The sequence below is a fragment of the Chlorocebus sabaeus genome, chromosome 20 (assembly GCF_047675955.1).
Source record: "Chlorocebus sabaeus isolate Y175 chromosome 20, mChlSab1.0.hap1, whole genome shotgun sequence".
Classification (NCBI taxonomy): Eukaryota; Metazoa; Chordata; class Mammalia; order Primates; family Cercopithecidae; genus Chlorocebus; species Chlorocebus sabaeus.
In genome coordinates, this window is record NC_132923.1 from 114057808 (window position 1) to 114076085 (window position 18278).

At 45.8% G+C, this 18278-nt stretch overlaps 2 protein-coding genes across 3 annotated transcripts in view; one reads left to right on the top strand and one right to left on the bottom strand.

The window, feature by feature from the left end:
- KDM1A (lysine demethylase 1A) overlaps positions 1-4772 on the bottom strand; it is a 65452-nt gene extending 60680 nt beyond the window's left edge. Inside the window, exon 1 of one of the 2 annotated variants that reach the window (XM_007980095.3) lies at positions 4281-4772. In XM_007980095.3, coding sequence (XP_007978286.1) covers positions 4281-4631 — 351 coding nt within the window. In that variant the 5' untranslated portion in view covers positions 4632-4772. The remainder of the gene's footprint in view (positions 1-4280) is intronic. The other variant, XM_007980097.3, reaches the window with a different exon arrangement.
- Positions 4773-9122: 4350 nt separating this feature from the next.
- Positions 9123-12348, top strand: TEX46 (testis expressed 46). The gene is made up of 2 exons (XM_007980099.3): positions 9123-9314; positions 11993-12348. The coding sequence occupies exons 1-2, from the start codon at positions 9123-9125 to the stop codon at positions 12299-12301; spliced, it is 501 nt and encodes a 166-aa protein (XP_007978290.2). The 3' UTR covers positions 12302-12348.
- Positions 12349-18278: the final 5930 nt, after the last annotated feature.

The window sequence follows — 18278 nt, forward strand, 5'->3', positions numbered from 1 at the left end:
GAGGCTGCAGTGAGCTATGATTGCGTGACTGTACTCCAGCATGGGTGACAGAGGGAGACCCTGTCTCCAAAAAATTAATCAGTTAGCTAAGAAAAAAAATCTTTCTTGTAGGAGATAGCTTAAAATATAACAGTAAAATCTTACAGTGTGCCCCAAACTTATCAATCTGCAGATTCAACACAGTGACAACCAGAATCCCAGCAGCCCTTTTTGCAGAAACTGACAAGCTCATCCTAAAATTCATATGGAAATGCAAAGGATCCAGCACGGCCAAAATAATCTTGCAAAAGAAGAACAAAGTTGAGGAACACTTCCTAATTTCAAAATTTATTATGAAACTAAAGTAATCAGGATAGTGTGGTACTGGAATGGATGGAAATATGTAATAGATCAATGGAATAGAGTTGAGAGTCCAGAGATAAACTCTTACATTTATAATCAATCAGCGAGGGTGCTAACTATATGTTGAGGGAAAGAACGGTCAAAAAACTGTGCTGGGACAAGCTGCAAAATAATGAAGCTGAACCTCTACCTCACACCATATACAAAAATTAACTGAGAAAAGATTTTCATCTGGCCGGGCGTGGTGGCTCAAACCTGTAATCCCAGCACTTTGGGAGGCTGAGACAGGCAGATCACGAGGTCAGGAGATTGAGACCATCCTGGCTAACATGGTAAAACCCCGTCTCCACTAAAAAAAAAAAATACAAAAAACTAGCTGGGCGAGGTGGTGGGCGCCTATAGTCCCAGCTACTCGGGAGGCTGCCGCAGGAGAATGGCGTGAACCTGAGAGGCGGAGCTTGCAGTGAGCTGCTGAGATCTGGCCACTGCACTCCAGCCCGGGCGGCAGAGCGAGACTCCGTCTCAAAAAAAAAAACAAAAAAAAGATTTTCATCAACAGAAATGCAAGAGCTAAAACTATAAAACTCTTAGAAGAAAACACAGGAGTAAATCCTCACGACATTGGATAAGGCAATGGTTTATTAGATGTAACACCAGAAGTAAAGGGAACAAAAGAAAAAATAAATTGGGTCTCATCAAAATCAAAAATTTCTCTAACCAGAATATGTAAAGAACTCTTAGTAGAAAATGATGAAGACAACTCAATTTTTAAAAACGAGTCAAGGATTTGAATAGTCATTTCAACATAAATATTAAAATGGCCAATAAACACATGAAAAGATGCCCAACATCATTAGTCATTAGGGAAATGCATATCAAAACCACAATGAGATATCACTTTACCCCCACTAGGATGGTTATAGTAAAAGACAAACAATATTAAATGTCAAGAACGATATGGAGGCTGGGCGAGGTGGCTCCGCCTGTAATCCCAGCACTTTGGGAGGCCGATGTGGGAGGATTGCTTGAGGTCAGGAGTTCAAGACCATCCTGGCCAACATGGTGAAATCCCTTCTCTACTAAAAATACAAACATTGGCCACGGGTGGTGGCAGGCGCCTGTAATCCCACTTACTTGGCTGGCTAAGGCAGGAGAATAGCTTGACCCAGGAGGAGGCTGTAGTAAGCCGAGATCATACCACTGCACTCCAGCCTGCGTGACAGAGACTGTCTCAGAGAAGAAAAAAAAAAAAAAGGCCGTGCGCAGTGGCTCACGCCTGTAATCCCAGCACTTTGGGAGGCTGAGGTGGGCAGATCACCTGAGGTCAGGAGTTCGAGACCAGCCTGACCAACATGGAGAAACCCCATCTCTACTAAAAATACAATACAAAGTTAGCCGGGCGTGGTGCCACATGCCTGTAATCCCAGCTACTTGGGAGGCTGAGGCAGGAGAATCGCTTGAACCTCGGAGGCGGAGGTTGCAGTGAGCCCAGGTCGCGCCATTGCACTCCAGCCTGGGCAACAAGAGTGAAACTCTCATCTCAAAAAATAAAAAAAATAAAAAAAGAAGAATATTGGAGAAACTGGAACCCTCATATATTTAATAACGGGAATGTAAAATGGTGCAGCTGCTATGGGAAACTGTGGCTGTACCTCAAAAGTTAAACCTAGAATTAACATAAAACCAAGCAATTCTACTCCTGGGCCCACACCCAAGAGAACTGAGAATATATTCATACAACAAACTGTATATTAATGTTCATAGCAGCATTATGCAAAATAGCCAAGACATAGAAACAAACCCAAGTGTTCATCCAATGATGAACGGATAAACAAAATTTGGTATATCCATACAGTAGAATATTATTCAGCCATAAACAGTTATCAAGTACTGAATGGAAGCACTACAACGTGAATGAACCCTGAAAACATGCTAAAGCCAAATATAAAAGGCCACACATTGTAATATTTTATATAAAATGTCCAGAATAGACAAATCCATAGATAAAGAGTAGATTAGTGGTTGCCAGGGACTGGGGTAGGGAGGAATGGGGAGTGACTGCTAATGATACAAGTGTCTTTGGGGATGATGAAAAGGTTCTAAAATCACTTGTGGTGTTGGCTGTACAATCTTGTAAATACGCTAAAAACCACTGAATCGTACATTTTAAAATGGTGAATATTATTATACATGCATTATCCCAATAAGCCTGCTTTTTGTTTGTTTTTAGACAGAGTTTCGCTCTTGTTGCCCAGGCTGAAGTGCAGTGGCATGATCTAGGCTCATTGCAACCTCCACCTCCTGGATTCAAGCAATTCTCCTAACTCAGCCTCCTGAGTAGCTGGGATTACAGGCGCCCGCCACCACGTCCGCCTAATTTTTTGTATTTTTAGTAGAGTCGGGGATTTCATCACGTTGGACAGGATGGTCTCGAACTCCTGACCTCAGGTGATCCACCGACCTCAGCCTCCCAAAGTGCAGGGATTACAGGAGTGAGCCACTGTGCCCGGCCAATGAATCTGTTTTTAAAAACATCTTATACGTGGCTTCTGGTCACCTGTCTATTGAAATCATAAAATAACACTCTTGACTTCTGTCCTTTATTTCATTTCTGAGGGCTGGTGTCACCAACCTCTGTGCTTTCCTAACCCATGCTTTGGTTAAAAGCTCCAGAGAGTCTTGCCTGCAAAACGGTCTTTTACCCAGCACTGGTTATATACTTCAGAGAGTTGGCTCAAGTAGGGAGATAAATATGAGGGCTCTCAGACTGGGTAATACTCATCTCAAGAAGCTCCCCATACACACTGACTTGGTATTCACACTTAAAAATTATGTAGACAATTTTTTCAAGCATAAATTATATAATTTGCAAACTTTTATTTAAATGTTGATTATACGCACATATATACCCAGGTTGTTTTTTCCAACTAGACCATTAAATCTCCAGAAAAGGCCCAAGTCTAAAGTCTGCGCCCTAATATTGCCCCAGTGCCCTGCACACAGTGTCCCATGTGGTCCTTTGTTTCAAGGGCTGATGATACCCTGTAACAACATGAATGTGGGAATTATATTCCAGTTCCATCACTTACTTAGCTTTGTGACTTTAGGCAAGTTGCTTAAATTGTGTGCCTCAGTTCACTCATTCCTAAAATAGGGCTAGAAATACCTGCCCGTTGGTATTCAGCAAAAAAAAAAAAAGTAATGGTGACACGCTGAATACGGCATCTAGGATACAGAGACGTGAGGCAGTCTCTGTATATACTGTGTGGAGTCAAATCTCCTTCCCATATATTTGCATTTTGACTGTTATTTGTTCTCTCAATCAGCAGCTTCCTCATCTGCAAAATTCTACGCCAAAAGATCGCTGAGAGGATTTTAAAAAACAAGAAAAACAAACAAAAAAGACTAGAACTCCTACCACACAGCAGGGTTTTGCTCAAACAAAAACAGAAACAAAAACGACCCTTTCTTTTCCATCTCCCCAGCTAAGGCGATTTCTTTAGCATCAACCTACAGCCTCCTAGTGCACCCAGCTGAAACGCCATCAATATCGCCGAACAGCTTCCAGATCTAGCTGTGGACAAACAGTGATGTCTCCAAGAACCACCGTAACCCCACATCAGGGAGCCATCTTCCAGTCAAGAAAATGAAAAGCTGTGCAAGAAAGACCTAAGGAATAAAATACCCCTCCCAGCAATCATCGATGACCCTTCCCACGTCGCTCGGGACCCAGCACAAAGACCGCAGTCAACACCGGCAAAGACTTTTCCTTTCTCACCCCACCCGTCCAGCTAGAGGGGACGTGGCGTGGGCAGCGATACAGGGGGAGGTCTGAGTGGTCGCAGGGCCCAAGACCGGGCGGCAGTGGGGGAGGGCGGAGCAGCCTCGGGGAAGCTCGGCACTCGGCGGTGTCGTTTAAGGGAGGGGTCCACCCTTACCTTCGCCCGCTTGCGCCGGCTGGTCCGACGCCCCTCCGGAGTCTCTGCTATTCCAGTTTCCATGGGGGTCGCAGACCCAGGCACGACGGTGGGCCCGGCCTGAGGCCCTGCGGACCCCGGCGGTTCGGCCAGGCCCCCGGGGGGCGAGGCCCGAGGAGGCTCTTTCTTGCGGGGTGTGCGCTCCCCGGCCGCCCCCGGCCCGACCTCGGCTGGGCCCGACAGGCCCGCGGGTTGCGCGGCCACCTCAGACCCATTCTCAGAGCCGCCCGCTGTCCCGGGGCCAGCCTCCGTCCCGGCTGCTGCCGCTGCAGCCGCCGCCGCCGCGGCTGCCGCCTTCTTCCCAGACAACATCTCGGGCCGCCGGGCCGCCGACGGCCGTAGGGGCCGCTCGGTCTGTCGCTCCGTGGGTCCGAACTGCCTCGCCTCGCCTCGCTTCACGCTGCCTGAGCGCCGCCAACCGCCGTCGCGTACGCACGCGCTAAGCGCGCTCCCGCAGCGCCGGGACAAAAAGGGCCGGAGACGCCCACGAGCCCCGCCCCTCCCCCGCAGCCATAGAGTGGCGTTCTCGCGGCTAGAGCGGCGCCGCAGCAAAGACAGTGTAGCTTGCCTAGAGCGTCTCCCCGGCGTTTGGCGTGGGACCTGGCACCGTCCGTGATCTTAGGGCTTCTGGGCCAGACTAAACCTCCGAAGGTGACCATTTCCTCCAGGGACTTGCGGATTTGCATGCGTTCGTTCGTTCATTCGCTAACCCAATTATTCGTCAGTTCTACCAGTATTTATTAATGCTTGCCCACTACGTAACAAGGGTTACATTATGAAGTTCTTTCAAAGAACTTACAGTCTAATGGGGAAAAACACTGAAATATATTGGTAGAGCGTCTTTCTTATTCATAATTGCTCCGCTTGGACTGGGCAAAAAACTTGGAGAGCATAGCAGTTTCGATGGTAGTAAAATGGAGACAAGTTAGGAAATCCAGGTTTGAGTCCAGACAGAATTGTTCTTGTCTCCAAGCCTTTGTTCATGCTTTTCCTTCTGTCTGGACCCCAACCCCATTCGCACCCCATGTCTTGCGCTTCTCCCATCCCCCATGTCCCTCATCCCCCATGTCCCCCATCCCCGTCGGCGTAACACCTGTTTCTATTCCAGGTTAATTCTTTCTAATAATGATAGTAGTGGTTTATTCTTTTAATTTTTCGAGGAATCCCGTGCTGACCCAAAACTGGAACAGGTCTTGTCTACTTTTAGCATGTTTGTACTTACTACACAAACAATTGTCTTTTTAGTAGTCTGTCTCTTCAAAGTGAAATTGTCAAAAAATTATTCCGTTTACATGAAGTTCAAGAACTGGTAAAACTAATCTCTAGTAATAGATTCCAGTCAGCCCTTGCCTGAGATGGGGGTCGGGGTTTGACTGCAAAAGAACAAGAAAGAACTTGCTGGGGGTGATGGAAATGTTTTATATCCTGATTGGGATGATGTTTACAGAGGTGTATATATTTGTCAAAACTCTATGAACTCTCCATGTAAAATAGGTATGTTTTATGTAACTGTACTTAAGTAAAGTTGTTTTTCTAAAAAACTAGGCAAACAGACAAAAAGGCAATCAAATGTAGAAAGGAAAAAAGTAAAAGCTATGTAAGAAAGAAAATGTATCCGAGTAGGGTGGCATGCACTTGTAATACCAGCTACTTGGGAGACTGAGGTGGGAGAACCACTTGAGCCTCGGAGTTCAAGTCCAGCCTGAGCAACATAGTGAGACTGCGTCTCTAAAAAAAAAGAAAAGAAAAAGAAAGAAAATATAATCATAGTACAACATATGGCTCAGCTGTGAACTGTGTTAATATGACCATAAAAACATAAGCAGTGAATATTGTTTTATTTATTTATTTTTTCTTTTCTTTTGTTTCTTTTCTTTCTTTTTTTTTTTCTTTCTTTTTTTTTTTTTTTTTTTTTTGAGACAGTCTTGCTCTGTTGCCCAGGCTGGAGTGCAGGGGTGCAATCTTAGCTCAATGCAACCTCTGCCTCCCGAGTTCAAGCGATTCTCCTGCCTCAGCCTCCCCAGTAGCTGGGATTACAGGCACGTGCCACCATGCCTGGCTAATTTTTGTATTTTTAGTAGAAACGGGGTTCCGCCATGTTGGCTAGGTATGTCTCCAACTCCTGACCTCAAGTGATCCTCCCACCTCGGCCTCCCAAAGTGCAGGGATTATAGGTGTGAGGCACCGCGCCCGGCCGAGCAGTGAATATTGTTTTAACCTAAGTGATAGAATTACATTAAGAGAATGGAGAAAAAAGAAAGTTTGTGGAGAGAAAGATGAGAAGGTTTTAAGGATTTAGGGAAGTAGGGAGGTTGTTGGGGGAGGTGCTGCTCGGGAACTAAATTATCTTTCACCGTAAAAATATAATACATAATGTTGGCCGGGCGCGGTGGCTCATGCCTGTAATCCCAGCACTTTGGGAGACCGAGGTGGGCAGATCACGAGGTCAGGAGATCGAGACCATCTTGGCTAACACGGTGAAACCCCGTCTCTACTAAAAGTACAAAAAAATTCGCCGGGCGAGGTGGCGGGCGCCTGTAGTCCCAGCTACTCAGAGACTGAGGCAGGAGAATGGCGTGAACCCTGGAGGCGGAGCTTGCAGTGAGCCGAGATCGCGCCACTGCACTCCAGCCTGGGCGACAGAGCGAGACTCCATCTCAAAAAAAAAAAAGAATTCCTGGCCGAGTGCAGTGGCTCATGCCTGTAATCCCAGCACTTTGGGAGGCCAAGGCGGGTGGATCACCTGAGGTCAGGAATTCGAGACCAGCCTGGCCAACATGGTGAAACCCCGTCTCTACTAAAAATACAAAAATTAGCCAGATGTGGTGGCACTTACCCGTTTTTTCCCCCAGAAATAACTAATTCATTTCAGATGTTTTTATTGTGATCAAATACACATAACATAAAATTTACAATCCTAACCATTTTGAGTATACTGTTTAGTAGTGTTAGATGCATTCACATTGTTGCATAAACAATCTCCAGAACTCTTTTCATCTTGCGAAACTCTGTACACATTAAACAATGACTACATTTGCCCCTCCTTCTAGCCCCTGACAGCCACCATTCTACTCTTTGCCTCTATGAATTTGACTACTGTAGATAGCTCATATAAGTGGAATCATATGGTATTTGTTTTTTTTGTGACTATTTCACTTAGCTTAATGTCCTCAAGGTTCATCTATGTTGTAACATGTTAGAATTTCCTTCCTTTTAAAGGCTGGTAATATTGTGCATATATAACATTTTATTATCCATTCATCTATGGATGGACACGTTTGTTGCTTCCACATTTTGGCTATTGTGAATAATGCTGCTGTGAACATTGGTATACAAATATCTCTTCAAGACTCTGCTTTCAATTCTTTGGGAATATCCAAAGTGGAATTACTGTAGCAGTGTATGCTTTTTTTTTTTTTTTTTTTTTTTTTTTTTTTTTGGGAAGGAGTCTTACTGCGGTTGCCCAGGCTGAAGTGCAGTGGCGCGATCTCGGCTCACTGCAACCTCCGCCTCCCGGGTTCCAGCAATTCTCCTGCCTCAGCCTCCCAAGTAGCTGAGATGACAGGTGCCCGCAAACCACACCTGGCTAATTTTTGTATTTTTGGTAGAGACGGGGTTTCACCATGTTGGCCAGGCTGGTCTCAGGTGATCTACCCGCCTCGGCCTCCCAAAGTGCTGAGACTACAGGCGTGAGCTACCGTGCCCGGCTAGCATTTTTTAAAAGCTAATGTCTCCACTGGGCACGGGGACTCACACCTGTAATCCCAGCACTTTGGGAGGCTGAGGTGGGCGGATCATTTGAGGTCACGAGTTTGAGACCAGCCTGACCAACATGATGAAACCCTGTCTCTACTAAAAATACAAAAATTAGGTGGGTGTGGTGGTGCGTGCCTGTAATCCCAACTACTTGGGAGGCTGAGGCAGGAGAATCGCTTGAACCCGGGAGGCGGAGGATGCAGGGAGCCAAGATGGCGCCACTGCACTCCAGCCTGGGCAACCGAGTGAGAGTCCGTCTCAAAAAAGAAAATAAATAAATAAAATAAAATAATAAAAGTTAATGTCTCCAGTTGGGAGAATTCTTGAGGCTAGGAGTTTGAGACCAGCCTGGGCAATATAGCAAGACCTTGTCTCTAAAAAAAAAAAATTTTTTTTTTAAATTAGCTGGGCATAGTGGCACATGCCTGAAGTCTTAGCTGCTCAGGAGGCTGAGGCAGAAGGATCACTTGAGCCCAGGAGTTGGAGGCTTCAGTGAGCCATGATCACACCACTGCACTCCAACCTGGGCAACACAGTGAGACCTTGTCTCAAAAATAAAATAAAATAATAATAAATAAAAAGTTAATGTCTAACTGTACAGAGTCCAAAACCTTATCAATATTACATATTATATTAAACAAAGTTACCTTCCGCTAAAGTATCAGGTGACAAATAGATGGGCTAGTATAACTGTAAAAGCCTTTACGTCCAAGTTTGGATAGCTTTTCTTTGCCCCTGTGATGGTAGGGGCTCTGTATTGGCCATTTTTTTTGCTAGTTGCGAGGCCCAGAAGTACTGGTGAATGAATGAGGAGGCCTACATCACCTGGCTGTTGTGAGGACATCATGAGATAATGCTCGAAAACTGCCTGTCAAAGAGTTTGGCACATAGTGGTTGCTTCAGACATAGGAGGAGTTATTATTATTGTTATGCGGCAGCTGGGTGGGGGGAGGGAGCTGGCTATGACTCAGAGAAGTGGGTGGCCATGACTCTTGTCATGGAGGGGCCTCAGGCAGGGTCCTGGGGCTTGTGTGCCTCCATGCCATAATGCTGGCAGAACTGATATTTCTCTTTAGGAGTCTCCATGGGATACTTGCCTCCGCGGGCACCGTAGGAGCAGTGGCAGCTTGGCTGATGAGCTATAAGCCAGCCTTGTTTGGGTTCCTATTCCTTCTGCTGTTGCTTAGCAACTGGCTGGTCAAGTGTGAACACAAGCTCACCCTCCCAGAGCCTCAGCAGGTGAGCAAGAGGGGGCTTGGCTTCAGCTCAGGGATAGGGGGTATTTGCAGCTAGATTAGGTGGTAGGGAACAGGGTAGGTGTCGAAATAATGGGGCAAGACTGAGGAATCCAAGACTCTGGTCTAAATCACCACTCTACAGTTTCCTCTTAGGTGGTGCTGGGTAAATCACTTCCCTCCATGAGGCCTCAGTTGCCTCACCTGAGCTGTTAAATCAGGACCACCCCAGACTCTCCTATTTCATGTTTGATGTCAACATGCTTTGGCAAGAGTAACAACTACTTTAATGTGAAAAAAGTCAAAAAAACGAAAATGGATGAACATAGATACATCTCTAAAATAGAATAGTGAAGACAGCAGAAATGTACATAGATTATGACATCTTTCATTTAATGCTAAAGAAAACATGCTAGGCTGGGCGCAGTGGCTCACGCCTGTAATCCCAACACTTTGGGAGACCGAGGCAGGTGAATCACTTGAAGTCAGGAGTTCAAGACCAGCCTGGCTAACATGGTAAAACCCCATCTCTACTAAAAATACAAAAATTAGCTGGGTGTGGTGACACGCACCTGTAATACAAGCTACTCGGGAGGCTGAGGCAGGAGAATCACTTGAACCGAGGGGATGGAGGTTTCAGTGAGCTGAGATCATACCACTGTGCTCCAGCCTGGGCAACAGAGCAAGAGTCCATATAAAAACAAAAACAAAAGCAAAAAACCATGCAAAACAGCCTGGTGCAGTGGCTCACACCTATAATCCCTGCAGTTCAGGATGCCGAGGCAGGTCAACAACCACTTGAGGCCAGGAGTTCGAGAATAGCCTGGGCAACATGAAGAAACCCTATCTCTACAAAAAATACAAAAATGAACCAGGCATGGTGGTGTGTGCCTGTAGTCTCAGCTACTCAGGAGACTGAGGTGGAAGAATCACCCGAGCCTGAGAAGTTGAGGCTGCAGTGAGCACGCCACTGTACTACAGCCTGGGTGACAGAGTAGTTAGACTCTGTCATAAACAAAACAAAACAAAACAATAGCCTGTCTTATTTATAGAGGCATATGTGCAGTGAAAATATTTTAAGGCAGGCTGCCTCAGCCTTGGCACTATTGACATTTTGGGTCAGATAATTCTCCATTGTGGGAGGCTCATCTGTCACCTGTGCATTGTTAGCTTAGCAGCAACCCTGGCCCCTACCCATGAGATGCCAAGTAGCACACCCACCATTTCATAACAATCAAAAGTATTTCCAGATATTGCCAAATGTCCCCTGGGGAGGGCAGAATGCCTCCCACTGAGAACTACTTTATAAAGAAATGCATGGAAAAATAAATTTTAAATGCAGGATTACGGTTAGGGTGATGCTATTCAGGGAGGGAGGAGGACGCTGTGAGTGGGAGAGTCCACAGGGAACTTTAGTTATATTTATGATATTTTATTTCTTAAGTTGATATGGGAATATGAGTATTTTTTGTATTATTTACCTTTTTTGCATGTCTGATACGTTGAATTTTTTTCAGTTAACCATTTTATTTTATTTATGTACTTAGTTTTTTGGGACAGGGTCTCGCTTTGTGGCCCAGGCTGGATGCAGTGGCGCAACCATGGCTCACTGCAGCCTTGACCTCCCTGGGCTCAGGTGATCCTTCCACCTCAGCCTCCCAAGTAGCTGGGACTACATGTGTGCACAGGGCTAATTTTTTCTAGTTTTTGTGGAGATGGGATTTTACCATGTTTCCCAGGCTGGTTTCAAACTCCTGGGCTTAAGCAATCATCGTGCCTTGGCCTTCGAAGGTGCTGGGATTACAGCCATGAGCCACCACACCTGGCTTAATTTTTAAATATTTTTAAAGACCATTAGTTTGTAGCTAAATCCAAAAAGAAAAAAAAATAAATAAGTGTTATTAACCAGGGGAGGGAGAGATGAGGATCATGGAGATAAAAGCATGTCATGAGACCACTGAGACTTCGCCGTTTGAAATCGTACTGAGCCTGATAAGATGCTGGAAAAACAAAGGCTTTGGAGATAGATATATTTAGGCTAAGGGCTTTATGTCCACTGCAACTGGCAGATTAGCGAGTCATCTCATGCATTCCTATGAACCAAATGCAAGTGGAGGACTCAGGAATTTGAGGCTGTATGATGCTGAGAAAGTGACCTCCCAGCCAGGCCTGGTGGCTCACACCTGTAATCCCATCACTTTGGGAGTCCGAGGCAGGCAGATCACCTGAGGTCGGGAGTTTGAGACCAGCCTGGTCAACAGGGTGAAACCCTGTCTCTACTAATAATTACAAACACAAATACCAAAAATTTATACTAATACAAAAAGTTAGCTGGGTGTGGTGGCACGTGCCTGTAATCCCAGTTACTCTGGAGACTGAGGCAGGAGAATCGTTTGAACCTGGGAGGTGGAGGTTGCAGTGAGCTGAGATCACACCAATGCACTCCAGCCTGGGCAACAAGAGTGAAATTCTGTCTCAAAAAAAAGAAAAAAAGAAAGTGACTTCCTGTTACTGGGTCCCAAGTCTCCACAAAATGAGGCAATGATGCTCCCCTTGCAGGCAGTTGTGAGAATCTATTAAGATAATGTTTGTAAACCACCTGGCAGAGAGCAGGTGTTCAAGCAAGGAAGGGATTATCATTTTTAACCAATTTTCCCCTTTTCGTGGTGGTGGGGAGCTTAGAAGGAGGAAGAGAAACCAAAGGCTTCTGAAAACGAAAACGACTCCAAGAGCGACAAGGCCACGAACACAAAAGAAGTCAATAGAATGCATTCCTGCTTTGCCCTCCAGGACAAGATCTTCCAACGGCTTTTGTTCAGTGAAATGAAGCTGAAGGTCCTAGAAAATCAGATGTTCATCATATGGAATAAAATGAATCACCACAGGCGGTCAAGCAGACATGGGAATTTTCCCATGAAGAAACACAGAATGAGGAGGCATGAGTCCATTTGCCCCACCCTGTCTGACTGTACTTCCAGCTCCCCCAGCTAATGAGGCCGAGGCGGGCTGGCCTCTGCTGATGTTACCTTTTACCTCAGTAAAACCCAGTCAAAGCCATTGAATGTTCGTAGTAAGTCATAATGGAAAGGTGCCTATGAGCCAGGAAGAGGATCAGAGGCTGAAAGATCACCTTTGGAAAAGAAATCTGTACACACCAGGTCCACCAGGTAGCATGTAGTGACATGGCCTGACAGGGCTCTACAACTGTCCCTTTCTAGAGCCTTCTATTTCAGTTGGGTCTATCCTGGTTCCTCCCTGGCCCTGTGCTTGTTCACTCTGAGTCTCCCCACTCCTGCCCCAGCCGCTAGTCTCCCCTCTCATCCTGAACCCAGAGGCCGGAGCCAGTCCTGCCAAGCCTGGCTCTGACCATGTCCATTGCTCTTTTTTTCTTTTGAGACAGAGTTTCGCTCTTGTCACCCAGGCTGGAGTGCAGTGGCACGATCTCGGGTCACTGCAACCTCCACCTCCTGGGTTCAAGTGATTCTCCAGCCTCATCCTTCCAAGTAGCTGGGATTACAGGCGCCCGCCACCATGCCTGGCTAATTTTTGTATTTTTAGTAGAGACAGGGTTTCACCATGTTGGCCAGGCTGGTCTCGAACTCCTGACCTCAGGTGATCCACCTGCTTTGGCCTCCCAAAGTGCTGAGATTACAGGCGTGAGCCACCTTGCCTGGCTTCATTGCCCATTCTTGAGCCAATGTCTTGCCTTGATGTTGACAGATTAAAGCCCACCTTCCTTCCCATGGTGTTCAGGCTCTCCATGACCTGACCCCTTCTTAGCCTTTTCCCCATCCATTACTCCTCTTCATATGCCTTAAACTCTGCATCAGAATATCAGAAACATCAGATATTTGTATGTACCTTTGTGATATTTGCCATAACCAGGAACCACCTGAATGTTAACTCAATGTTATCCCTTTAAGTTGACTATTTTTTCTTAAATTTATCTGTAAAGGAAAATAAGTAAATAAAAGAATTTCTGCATACATTAAAAAAATTCTTGGTTTAAGTAGAACACAACTGTAAAATTAAAGACATAAAGACAAAAACCATGTTACTGAGTTTTGTTTTGTTTTTTTTTTTTTTAGACAGAGTTGAGCTCTTGTCATCCAAGCTACAGTGTAATGGTGCAATCTCAGCTCACTGCAACCTCCACCTCCAGGTTCAAGTGACTCTCACACCTCAGCCTCTGAAATAGCTGTGATTTCTGGCACCCACCACCACGTCCAGCTTATTTTTGTATTTTTTAGTAGAGACAGGGTTTCACCATGTTGGTCAGGCTGGACTCAAGCTCCTGACCTCAGGTGATCTGCCCACCTCGGCCTCCCAAAGTGCTGGGATTACAGGTGTGAGCCACCATGCCCGGCTCATGTTACTACATTTCAACCAGACCTCGGTTACCCACTGACAGATCTGAGCCAGTGGGTTTTGTTTTAGAAAGTGAGATCAGCAAGTGTTAGGGTTTGAAAGACAAGCCAGAACCTAGCCAAGGCTTTTCTTCATAATGAAAACTGGAAAGGAAATCATTATCTCACTGTTTGATTCAGTGTGACTTAGTGTTAGGTTGGTGTTCTACCTAAAATCGTCTCTCTCACACAAGTCACATGCATTCTAACCAAACCAGAGGACTTGCCATCCCCCAAATGCATCCACATCTTTGGTTACATTGTTTCTTCCCCTGTGATCCCTAATTTTCTCCTTTCTGCTCTTACAATTCTTCACTTCTTCCAAAGCCATCAACTCTAGGAAGCTCCCCTCAACCCAGCTATAATGAATCTTTTCCTTAGCATTCTTTCCACATTTTATCTGTAGTTCTATAATAGAATGTTTCACAATCTGCTGGGATTTGATTTGTACACATTATTACAGTCCCTCCCCATGCTTCAACTAGATTATAAGCTCTTTGAAGACAAGCACAGAATATTGTTCGTCTGTATATCCCTCCCCCACCTGTAGCACCTAACACAGTGGCTGGTATACAAGCAGTGCTCAATAAAGAATACGTAGGCCAGGCGTGGTGGCTCACGCCTGTAATCCTAGCACTTCGGGAGGCAGGGGTGGGCAGATCACCTGAGGTCAGGAGTTCAAGACCAGCCTGGCCAACATGGTGAAACTCCATCTCTACTAAAAATATAAAAATTAGCCAGGTGTGATGGCACATGCCTGTAATCCCAGCTACTCAGGAGGCTGAAGCAGGAGAATTGCTTGAACCTGGGAGATGAAGGTTGCAGTGAGCTGAGACCATGCCACTGCATTCCAGCCAGCTTGGGCAACAGAGTGAAACTTCATCTCAAAAAAAAAAAAAAAAAAAAAAAAGACTATGATTGCTTATCAATGTCTTATGTGTGCAGACATTTTCTCTGCCCTTTAATTTTATGATGATTCTCCTATATCCTATTTTGTTTTGAAAGCAGAATCTCTGAGGCTAAACTGCCTGGGCTTAAATCCTAACTCACCAACTCTCTGTTGTGTGATCTTGGACAACTCTTGATTGTTTATTCTTCCGTACCTCAGTGTCCTTAACTGTCAAATGGGCAGATTAACACTATGAATCTTATAGAATTTATAGATGGTGTCTTAGTCTGTTTGTGCTTCTATAAAAAAATTCCTGTCTGGGCATGGTGGCTCATGCCTATGATCTCAGCACTTTGGGAGGCAGAGGCATGAGAATCACCTGAGCCCAGAAGTTTGAGACCAGCATGTACAATATGGTGAAACCCTGCCTCTACAAAGAATACAAAAGAACTAGCTGGACATGGTGGTACACGCCTGTGGTCCCAGCTACTCAAGAGGCTGAGGTGGGAGAATCACCTGAGCCTGGGAGGTCAAGGATACAATGAGCCATGATCGTACCACTGCACTCCAACCTGGGTGACAGAGTGAGATCCCATCTCAAAAAACAAAAACAAAAAAATTAACCGGGACTGGTGGTGTGCACCTGTAGTCCCAGCTACTCGGGAGGCTGAGGTGGAAGGATCACTTGAGCCTGGGAGGCCGAATTCACAATGAGCCAAGATCACACTACTGCACACCAGCCTAGGTGACAGAGTGACACCCTGTCTCCACACATACACACAAATACCTGACACAGGATAATTTATTTAAAAAAAAGAAAAAAACACAGATATTTATTTCTTACAGTTCTGGAGGCTGGGAGGTCTAAGATCAAGGCTCTGGCATCTGGTGAGGTTGGCTCTCTGCTTCCAAGATGGCACCATGAAAGCTAGATCTCTGGAGAGGAGGAATGCTGTGCCCTCGTAAGGCATAAGTGGAAGGGCAAAAGGGAACAAACTCCTTCTATCAAGCATTTTTTTTTTTTTTTTTTTGAGACAGAGTCTCGCTCTTTTGCCCAGGCTGGAGTGCACTGGTGCAATCTGGGCTCGCTGCAAGCTCCACCTCCTGGGTTCATGCCATTCTCCTGTCTCAGCCTCCCAAGTACCTGGGACTACAGGAGCCTGCCACCATGCCCAGATAACTTTTTTTTTTTTTTTTTTTTTTTTTTTGTATTTTTAGTAGAGATGGGGTTTCACCGTGTTAGCCAGGATGGTCTCGATTTCCTGACCTCATGATCCACCCACCTTGGCCTCCCAAAGTGCTGAGATTACAGGCCTGAGCCACCACGCCCAGCCTTATCAAGCATTTTATAGTGGCATTGACCCATTCATAAGGGCGGAGCCCTCATGACCTAAATACCTCCCCAAAGGCCACACTTCTGAATAGCATTCCATTGGAGATTTTTTTCAACATATGTGTTTTGGGAGACACACTCAGACCATAACATTCTTTCCCTGGTCCCCCAAATTTATGTCCTCACATGCAAAATATATTTAGTCTATCCAGATAGCCCCCAAAGTCTTCACTCATTCTAACATCAACTCAAAAGTGTGGAATCTCATCTAAATCAGATATGGGTGAGACTCAAGGTACAATTACCCTGAGGCAAATTTCCCTCCAGCTGTAAACCTGTGAAATTGAACAAATTATGTGCTTCCAAAATACAGTAGTGGAGTAGGCGTAGGATAGATATTTCCATTCCATAAGGGAGAATTAGAAAAGAAGACAGGAATAACAGGCCCCAAGTAAGTCCAAAAAAAATTTTTTTTTTTTTGAGATGAGATCTGACTTTATCGTCCAGGCTGGAGTACGGTGGTATGATCTCAGCTCACTGCAACCTCGTCCTCCTTGGCTCAAGTCATCCTCCCACATTAGCCTCCCAAGTAGCTGGGACTATAGGTGTGTACCACCACATCTGGCTAATTTTTTGTATCTTTCATATAGACAGGGTTTCACCATGTTGCCGAGGGTGGTCTCAAACTCGTGAGCTCACGATCCGCCTGCCTTGGCCTCCCAAAGTGCTGAGATTACAGGCCTGAGCCTCTATACCTGGCCTCTAAGTACAAAACTTAACTGTGCAAGCAACATTAAATCTTAAGGCTTGCATAATCTTTGACTGTGTGTTCTGCCTCCCAGACACACTGGTATGTGGGTTGGGCCTCCAAGGCTTTGGGCAACTCTACCCCCATGGCTTTGCTAACTGCAGTTGTCACACACATTGAAGGTGGGTGCTTGGAGTAGCACATTAATGCTCTACAGTTCTGAGGTCTTCCCATTCCTATGGCTCCACTAGGGACTGCCCTAATCGGGACTCTCTGCAGAGGTCCCAACCCCACAGTTCTGCTGGGCATTGCTCTGGGTTTGGGGGGCGGCTCTCTGCAGTGGTCTAGGTCTCTGCCTAAGTCCCCAGGCTCTCTGAGGCATCTGTTAAAATCTGGGTGGAGGAAGCTATGGCTTCACAGATCCTGCACTCTGCACACCTGCAGAATCAGCACCACATGGATGCTGCCAAGACTCACAGATTATGCCCTCTGGAGCAGTGGCCCCAGCTGCACCTAGACTTGCTTTAGCCACACCAGCAGAGGCTGAGCAGTGCTGCACCAGAACACAGGGAGTTGGCCCTGGACAGCAAGCCCTGAGGTCCCACAGGGTCCCCTGGGCAACTCCTCCAAAACTGTTCTGCCTCCAAAGTCCTAGCACTCTGAGCCTGTGATGGGCTTGGCAGTGCCCGAAGATCTTTGAGATGCCTTTGGGGTTATTTTCCCATTGTCTTGATGAATAGCATCTGGCTTCCTTCTATCCATACTGATCTTATCAAATGGCCCTTTGCTTGGTTTAGTGTTCTCTCCTAAAAACACTTTTTAATTCTTTACATGGCCAGGCCTGAGAAATTTCCAAATATTTATATTCTGCTCCCCCTCTACCCCTTCCCTTTTTTTGAAACAGAGCTGGAGTCTTACTTTGTCATCCAGGCTGGAGTGCAGTGGCGCAATCTCGGCTCACTGCAACCTCTGCCTCCTGGTTTCAAGCGATTCTCCCGCCTCAGCCTCCTGGGTAGTTGGGACTACAGGTGCCCGCCACCATGCCTGGCTAATTTTTGTGTTTTTAGTAGAGATGGGGTTTCACCATGTTGGCCGGGCTGGTCTCGAACTCCTGGCCTCATGGTGGCCGCCTGCCTGGGCCTCCCAAAATGCTGAGATTACAGGTGTGAGCCACGGTGCCTGGCCTGCTTCCCTTTTAATTATAAGTTCCGCCTTTAAATCATTTCTTTCTTCTTGGGCTTTACTGAAAGCAGTTAATAGAAGCCATGCAGCATCCTGAATACTTTGCTGCGTAAGGATTTCTTCTACTAAATATCCTAGTTCATCAACTCTTGTAAACCCAAAAGTATCTGAGACAAGTCTCAATCAATTTAGAAAGTTTATTTTGCCAAGTTTAAGAATGCACCCATGACACAGCCCTAGGAAGTTCTGACAACATGTATGCCCAAGATGGCCAGGGCACAGCCTGGTTTTATACATATTAGGAAGACATGATACATCAATCAATATGTATAAGTTGTACATTGGCTTTGAAAGGCCAAGGTGGGGAGATCACTTGAGGTCAGGAGTTCAAAATCTGAGTTTCATGATCT